Raw genomic sequence first — 8796 nt, forward strand, 5'->3', positions numbered from 1 at the left:
GAGAGGAGAGGAGAGAAGAGAAGAGAAGAGAAGAGAAGAGAAGAGAAGAGAAGAGAAGAGAAGAGAAACTGAGCACACCCAAAGTCAGATATCGGCTGTTATGAGTGGCTGTGGTCATGGCCATGGCACCTCCTCACAGTGACAGAACAGTGGCTAGGCTGTAGGGTGTGGGGGGCGCTCTAGGGGGTGCCCTGCTGCTCACCTGGGGGCTGTGCTTCTCCCACAGCGCTGGGATGAGCCTCTGCACAGTCTGGTACTCCACAGGAATCTCGTACACATGCAGGTCCACACTGTCCCCAAGGCCCAGCTTCTCCAGCTCCTGGGAGAAAAAAACAGGGGTAATGAGGAGGAAGGGGCTGCAAGGAGCCTTCCTGTCCCCAGACACTGGGCAGCTCAGCTGCGTGTGGCACATCAGAGTCACACAGCACTTGGGAGATGGAAGCAGGATCAGGAGTTTGAGGTCATCCTCAGCTACATAGAAAAACTGAAGGCAGCCTTGGCTACATGAGGCGCTGCTCCATCTCAAAACATGGTCTTGACTGCACATAACCCGCTGAGTTCATCAGCAACGTTTGCCTGTGACCAATGCAGGGCTGCCTGGGAAATGCCTCGCTGCAGGAGCCCAGCTCCAGAGACCAGTAAGCACAGTGCCCGCCTGAGGAAGAATCGGCATTAACCCACTTCTGCAACCGTGACAAAGACAGTATGCCAAAGAGGGAGGTCAAGCCAGGTATCACTATCATAGTACTGAGAATTGTCTTAACACTTGAGAGGCTGAGGCAGGAGAATGGCTGCTGCATTAAGGCCAGCCTTCTCTCTTACACAAGGAATTCCAGGCTAGCCTGGGCTATACGGTGAGACTTTGTCTCACACAAACAAGAAACAAAAAAGCAAAAAAGGTTTGGGGCTGAAGCGCAGCTGGTTAGCATAGCTGTAGCTCAGTTGGGAGAGTGTTCGCCCAGCATGTGAGAAAAGCCTGGGTTCTTTCCCAGCACACTGGTGTGGCAGTACATGGCTATCATCCCAGCCACTTGGGAGCTGGAAGCAAGGGGATCAGGAGTTCACAGAGACCCTGTCTCAACAAACATACACCCAAAACTCAAACAAACAAACAAAGAAACAAAACCTGAAGGAATTTAAAAACCCAAATGACTAGTTTCTTTGGGTTTGCGCTGGGTAGGGGAAGTGTGCCACCTGCTGGATGAGTGGCGAAGGGGCAAAGGGCAAGCTGTAGCCATGGCAACTGTATTTGATGGACTTTGGAACTTCACTGATAAACAGAAAAACAAAATAAGCCTCCCCCAGCATTCAAGACTCTGAGGCAAGAGGATTGCTGTGAGTCCCAGGAAAACCTGGGATGCAATGGGACCCTCTCTCAAAAACCAAAACGGCGCTGAAGAGAGGTAAGAGCCCTTGCCGCTCTACCCGAGGATCTGAGTTCAGCTCCTAGCTCCAGCATCAGGTGGCTCCAGTCACCTGTGATCCCGTCTCTAAGGGATCCTAGGTTTCTGGAGGCATCTGCACACATGTGGCTCCCACAACAGGCATTTACATGTGCATACTTTTTGTTTGTTTGTTTGTTTGTTTTGGTCTTTCAAGACAGTGTTTCTCTGTGTAGCCCTGGCTGTCCTGGAACTCACTCTGTAGACCAAGCTGGCCTCGAACTCAGAAATCTGCCTGCCTCTGCCTCCCAAGTGCTAGGATTAAAGGCATGTGCCACCACTGCCCGGCAGACATGTGCATAGTTTAAATAAATCTAATTTAAAAATCAAAATATAACAAAAGGACAAGTTTAGCATCACATCCTGTCTCCCATACCCATTATGGGAGATGGAGGCAGCAGAATCAGAAGTTCAAAGTCAGCCTGGGCTACATGGTAAGTGCTTTCGAGGCCAGCCTGGGCTATATGAGACTCTGTCAAAAAATAAATAAATAAATAAATAAAGCTGGGCAGTGGTGGCGCACGCCTTTAATCCCAGCACTTGGGAGGCAGAGGCAGGTGAATTTCTGAGTGTGAGGCCAGCCTGGTCTACAGAATGAGTTCCAGGACAGCCAGGGCTACACAGAAATACCCTGTCTCGAAAAATAAAATAAAATAAAATAAATAATAATAATAAAAGCAGAGAGGCCAGATGTGGCAATGCACATATTCCAGCACTTGAGGCAGGAGGATCTCTGTGAATTTGAGGCCAGCCTGGTCTACAGGGCAAGTTGCAGTCTAGCCAGGGCTCTGTAGAGAGACTATCCCCAAAGCACCAAAACCAAAAAAAACCAAACAAACAAAACTAAAATAAGTAAATCACTCCATCCACAGCCTTTACCCAGACCCCTTTCCAGTGTCTGCCCAGAGCTCTGGTGAGGCCCAGTCACTCCCACGTGTTTGACTTAAAAGAGTATAAATCTGTAGTTCACAAAAGCAGGAAATGAAACCAGGGTCCAGGCACCAAGACCACTGCCAACATCCCAACCCTTCAAGGGGTGCACTCAGGGCAGAACAGGGCCACCCCACCCATAGGCACACATGTCAAGCCACCCCAGGTGGCCGGCCTTCACCAGCACACACCTGTAATGCTTGCACTGGAGTCTGAGACAGGGGAACACAGTGTGGGGCAGCCTGGGCTACAGAGTGACACTGTTCCAAAAGAAAAAGAGAAGGTTATGCTTTCTGTTAGGGAGTAGCTGCTCCTGTTCTAGCCAGGACTCACTATGCCCGTGCTAGTGCGGGCCTCCTCGCTCTCCGGCCTCTGCCTCCCCAGTGCTGGGATGGCGGCTGTGGGCCACCACACCTGCTGTCGCACCACCTCATCTTTGAGAAGCTCCCCAAGAACAAATTCAGTGGCACTGGCTCCCTCAGGAGTCTGTTAACGCTGCTACAAATGGCTGCCTGGGCTTCCAGAGATACTTCACGCTGTTCCCACAAGTCCCACACTATTCCCAGTGGTGACCTCACTAAAAGGGCCCAAAGCAAGATGGAAGGACAGACATATATCAGGTTATTAAGGACAGGATACTGATGAAGGTATATACCTGCCAGCTCATTGTCTCTGCACTTCTGGCAAGGCCACAGCAGAAGACTCTTGGGGCACAGGGACAAGAGGATTTCTGACTTCAAGGCCAACCTGGTTTACATAGTGAGTTCCAGAATAGCCAGGGCTATACAGAGAATCCCTGTCTCAAAAAAGATGAAAGATACGCCCCCCCCCCATACACAAAATCAATGGCTGAAGTCTGGCTGGGGGGCTCAGCACTTACCCTCATCCCATGGCTGGCACCCTCAAACGGGAAGACTCACATATGGAGAGGGTAAGAGGTGTGGAAACCAGAGGTGTGAGCTGGTATTTAATGTCCCTGTGAAGGCCAGGAGCTTCCAGAAGACAAGAACCCTTCAGTGTTGACACTCTGCTTTTTGTGGGGACTCTATCGCTAAGAAGGCCAGTGTAGTGGGGACTGGTCACAGACGTGCAAGTAATGTCACCCTTCACCAGGTTCTGCCTTTTGTCCCTGGACACCTGGTTCCGGCTCTCCTGGGAGAAAAGGGCTGTGAGACCCACATCCCACTTCCTGAATCCTGGCTCAGTACCCAGCACCCTGGAAAGCACCAGGCAGGGGTGCAGCTATGGCATTGTCCCGGGTCATCTACCTGAAAAAGACCCCGTTGCAAAAGCAGGCACGGCTGCTTCTGACCGGTTGATTCCCTCGACCCCAGCACAAAGCCCTCTTTGTTTGCTGGTCCCCTCAGCAGGTCTGTCTAGACTTGTGGTGGCAGTAATTATCCCAGGATGTCACCATGTCTGTGGCCTACTCAGGGAGACCGGCACAAACAAGCCAAAGCCAACCTGGTCCTTGACACCGACCTGAGCCTCCCAGGAGGCAGCTGCCACCTCAGACCCAGGGGAAATGAAGAGAAAGGTGTGTGAGGGCCCCTCTGTGATCCTAGCACTTGGGAAATTGAGACAGGAGAATCACCTTGAGTTTGAAACTAGCCAAGACATGGAGTGAAATGTGATTGATTAATCAATCAAAGGAGGCAGGCACAACGGTGTACACCGGTCACCCCAGCGCTAGGGAGGCTGAGGCAGGAGAATTAGGAGTTTGAGGTCAGCCAAAGTGAGATCCTGTCTCAAAACTTAAAAAAAAAAAAAGTAAGGCTCAAGGGTGACGAAGCCTGTGGCCTGGCCTGGTCTCCATGCTCCACCCTGAGCACCCACACAGTGGAAGGAGAGAAGCTGGTCCAGCAAGCTGTCCTCTGACCTCCACACGGGTGCCCTTCCACACACGCAATAATCAAATGCATAAACAAATAAAATATTTTAAAGGGACAGGCTGAGTCGACACAGTCTTGGTCTAGTCTTGACACGGAGTTTGCCCCCCAGAGTCCCAAAGCTCCAAGGGAATATTCGCAAAGATTGTTTAATTGATTTTCCTTCCCATTTACATGCAGATGGTGGTGTCTGGGGCCCAGGAATCCAGACACTGGCTTTGTGTCCACTCAGCCCGTGAAGCCTCCTGTCTGTAACTCGCACAAAGCCAGACACACAAGTCTGCTGAGACACACTGGGGCTTTTTGTCTGGTGTTCCCGGGAGTGGATGTGCAAGCAGGGGCCCGGCCGCACTCCCATCTGCGAGGTCCCTGGGACGCTGGGGTCCTCCATCCGGCTCCCAGAGTGAAGGTGAAAGAAAAGGGGAGGTGGCAGAGCAGCTGAGACTTCTGAGCTCTGCAGCTCGGGGAGGGTGACAAGCTGGTGGCGGGGGTGGGGGGGTGGGGGGACGTGGGAGTCTCGGGTGAGAAGAGAGAACCCTTAAATCACGCAGCTAATGGGCTAAAATTAATCCTGGTCCGCTGCCGTCTCAGCCAGTTATTTATCAAAGAATCAAACGTCTGTTTCTCTCCACTCAATTGTTCCCTAGTCTGTCTGTCTGAATGTCCCATCTGGCAAGGAAATACAAGATAGGAGAGTCACTTCTTGGATGGGACTCTGGGAAGAGACAACTCCCTGAGGTTCCCAGTGAAGAGACTGAGCCCCCACCCCCCACCCCACCCCCTCCCAGGATGGCCACCTGCTCCCCAGAACTCGGAGCGCCTGCGGGAACACCTGCGGGGCCACACTCCACCTTTCTTAAACTAGTTTTATTTGTGTTTTAGCCAAGGTCTCAGTGTGTAGCCCTGGCTGTCCTGGAACTTGCTCTGTAGACCAGGCTAGCTTAGAATATACAGAAATCAGCCTGCCTCTGCCTCCTGGGTGCTGGGATTAAAGGTATGTTCCACTACACCAGGTCAATCAAAAGGATTTTTCAGCTACTGCTCAGTAGTCTGAGGCAGGAGGATCATGGGCTGGAAGTTAGCTTGGGCTATATACAATGACATCTTGGGTTAAAAAAGAAAGTCAAGGTTAAAGTTAAACTGTATTAAATACTTGGAAAGACTCAGCCCCAGGCAAGGCTCCTCCCCCAGATCAGAGTTACCTGGACAGCGATCCAGCTGGCGTTCACAGTATGCTCCCCAAAAGGGCCAAACCCTGAAAACAGGAAAAGTGACGTTACCCTCTCTTCTTACTTCAGAGTTCTGAAATCTCATCCCCAGACACAACCCCATTCTAGTTTCTTACCCGGCCCTTCAAGGTACGCCCCTGGGGTGACAGGCACAGGCTTCCGTATCCCCCTTAGGTTCTCACACCTAGGAGGACCTAGTCAGCCTCCCTCTTCACTGCTCTGTTCTCCAGCCAAAACCCAACCACTTTATCATTGTCTGAGTGGGGTTGTCTCCCAACTCTGGAGGTCCAGGGTTCTGGGCCACCACTATATTAAGATTAGCTCACAGAGGTTGGTAGGGGGTGTCTCCAGGACAGGCTACCGGGACACCAGGCTGCTCCTGCTTTTGGTCAGTTCAACCTTCAGCCTCCAGGCCCTATCTCTGACCAAGACGGACTCCCAAGGCATTGTGGCATTGGCTTCACCCCGTCTGAAGACAGGGCTTCCAGGGCCTAACGGTCATGAGCAAGAAGCGATGCAAGAGAGGTCACACAGCAAAAGCATGAAGAGGCTCGGATTTAAATCCACATGGGTAACTTGGACTCCTTCTCTAGCCACTGGGCTTCCAAGAGAAGTTAAATTGAAAAAAAAAAAAAAAAACGAAAAAGAAAAACAAAAAAACAGCCCACCTGCCTCTGGGTGCCGTGGTGCACATTTGCAGACCCTGACTCTGAGACTTCGGCAAGAGAACTGTTTCAGGCCAGCTCAGGCTACATGAGACCCTTCTTCAAAATAAATAAATACAGCTGGAAAGATACCTCAGTAAATTGCCACGAAGGACCTGAGTTCAGCTCTCCAGCACCACACATTCCTAGTGCGGTGGCACACACTTATATTCCCAGGGCTGCTGAAGCTGAGACAGGCAGTCTCAGGGGGCCATGGCCAGCCTAATTGGCAAGCTCTAGAGCAGTGGTTCTCAACCTTCCTAATGCTGCCACCTTTTATTTTCTTTGCTACTTCATAACTATAATTTTGTTACTGTTATGAATCCTAATGTGTTCCCCACAGTCTGAGGTAACCCCTGTGAAAGGGTCAACTGGCCCACAAAGGAGTTGTGACTCACAGGCTGAGAAATGCTACCTGAATGTGTCCCAAATTGAGACACTTTCTCAAAACAGAAGTGGATGGAGCCTAAGGAATGACACCCAAGGCTGACCTCTGGTCTACACACACACACACACACACACACACACACACACTTCTAAGAACCTGGGTTAGTGTAATTCAGGCAGTAAGGGCCTGCTGCCAGTGTTAAGAGGTTAAGAGAGGGCCACCGTACCCTCAGGACAGCAGGTAGAGGCCACATCTTGGGGGCATCTCCTCATGGTGGCACATGCTGCTCACCCTAGCATTTGGAAGGCTGAAGCTAAATAATCATCCTGGGTTTGTAGCCAGCCTTGGTCACAGAGTAAGTTCCAGGTCAGCAAGACAGTGCAATAGAATGAGACTCTATCTTAATAAACCAACCAACCAAATAAAACCCCCACCCCCACAATGTTCCAAGGGATCAGAGACACAGTTGTACACACTTGTACTGCAGGGAACAGCAGGGAGAAAGTCCCAACCTTCCCCAGTTACAAAACACCTGTAGGAGTGGATGTTTTCCCTGGCTCACTCCCCGTGGCCTCTCAGGGCAGAGGCTAACCCATGTGCCCTCCTCCAAGGCCTGATGGAGTAGACTCGGCCAAGTGGCCCCAGGCTGAGTCTCAGGAAATAAGAACAGTTGGCTTCCGGGGATGTTGGTGACAGTAGGAGCTGGTCTCTCGAGGCCCTGGGTCATTCCGAGGTCAGGTTAACTCAGGCCCAACACCTGCCCCAAACGGGGTTTCAGACCCCCCCAACAATGCAAGGTGCCAGGAGCAGAGGCTGAAGGGATCGTGTGTCACCGGGACTTCTCCTGGCCGTAAACCCGCCTTTGTCCCCGGGGTCAGCGGGTGGGGACAGGTCGGAGCTCTGAAGGGGCGGGGAGGGAACTGCAGTGCGCGAGGTGACCTGTCTGCACCCCAGTCTCCGCGCACTCCGAACTCCTGGCCGCGTGACCCCGGACTTTTCAGGTTACCGGGACCGAACGGTGCTATCGCGGGCGGCGACAACTGCAAACCTGTGTCAACCCCGAGCACCTGCCCCACCGCCCCCGGTCCAGCCGCACCTACCGGTCACCACCACCGCCTTCCGCGGCTGCTCCATGGCGGGATGCGCTCTCTAGGATCCTGGCGGTGGAGACTGGAGCGGACACCGACCCCCGAGCCCCGCCCGGCCGCCCGGCCCCGCCCCCTAACGCTGGGCCTGCGCGGACACGCCCCGGACACGCCCCCGACCAGCTGTCCGCGCCCCCGCGCGGCCCCGCGGGTTCCGCCGAGCCCCAAGCGCACGGCTACACACACCCCAGAGCCAGAGCCCAGGCCAGGCCAGGCCTAGGCCACGCCCCAAGAGACCACACCCCTATCCAGCCCCGCCCCCGGCCTTCCAAAGACCCTCCTCCAGGTCCTGTAAAGGACGCACCACGCCCCTAAGAATCACGCGCTTCGAGCCTTCCAAACTCTCGGGCCGGGGTCACGCTCCAGCCAGGTCCCACGCTCCCATGACACTCCCAAACCCATCCTTGAAACAAGTGGGGGGTCACGTACCCCCGCCTCCCCCGACCCAAGTGCAGATCCGCTCTGATCCTTCCAAAGCCACTCCGCCAGGCCGCCGATCACGTTCCCACCCATGACATCCGTGGCTCAGGCCACGCTCTCCGAAACTTCTTCCTTCTAAAATCTACTCCGCCCCGAACCCACCTCGGGCAACGACCTCCCCCCCCCCTTCCTTTATGCCGCTGAAACGCTGGGCTGGGCATGCATACCGGGTCTCCATCTAGGCTCTGCCTCCAGTCTACCCCTGCCAGGTCCCCACTGACCGCTGGGCTCTCAAGCTTACCTGGAGCCATGCCCCGCCCCAAGCATCGGCCGGCCTAGGCCACCTCCCCTAGTCCCCCTGCCTGGCCACGCCCATTCGCTGCCAAAAGCCCCCACACACACTAGTTTTTAAGCCCCGCCTCCAACACTTAAGTGAGCAATAGGAGTGTGCTCCGCTCCACCCTTCTCAGCCTCAGTTTCGCTTCCTGTAAGACAGGGATATAGAGCGGGGAACAGTTTGATTCTGTTCACTCATCACAGTTTACAGACAAGGACACTGAGGCATGGATCTGAGGAAGACAGAAGGATCACTCCAGCAGAAAGCTGAGGGAGGGCCTCAGGAGGAAGGGAAAGCGCTGGCCACAGGGAC

The 8796-nt window shown here is 53.6% G+C and overlaps 1 protein-coding gene across 2 annotated transcripts in view; it reads right to left on the reverse strand.

Moving 5' to 3' along the window:
* Pgpep1 (pyroglutamyl-peptidase I) overlaps positions 1-8469 on the reverse strand; it is a 14948-nt gene extending 6479 nt beyond the window's left edge. Inside the window, exons 1-3 of one of the 2 annotated variants that reach the window (XM_031340144.1) lie at positions 8449-8469; positions 5464-5516; positions 203-319 (exon numbers count right to left, since the gene is read on the reverse strand). In XM_031340144.1, the coding sequence (XP_031196004.1) occupies positions 203-319; positions 5464-5516; positions 8449-8458 (180 nt within the window). In that variant the 5' untranslated portion in view covers positions 8459-8469. Of the gene's footprint in view, positions 1-202; positions 320-5463; positions 5517-7682; positions 7795-8448 lie in introns of those variants that run through there. The other variant, XM_031340143.1, reaches the window with a different exon arrangement.
* Positions 8470-8796: the final 327 nt, after the last annotated feature.

Source organism: Mastomys coucha, unplaced genomic scaffold (genome assembly GCF_008632895.1).
Source record: "Mastomys coucha isolate ucsf_1 unplaced genomic scaffold, UCSF_Mcou_1 pScaffold22, whole genome shotgun sequence".
NCBI lineage: Eukaryota > Metazoa > Chordata > Mammalia > Rodentia > Muridae > Mastomys > Mastomys coucha.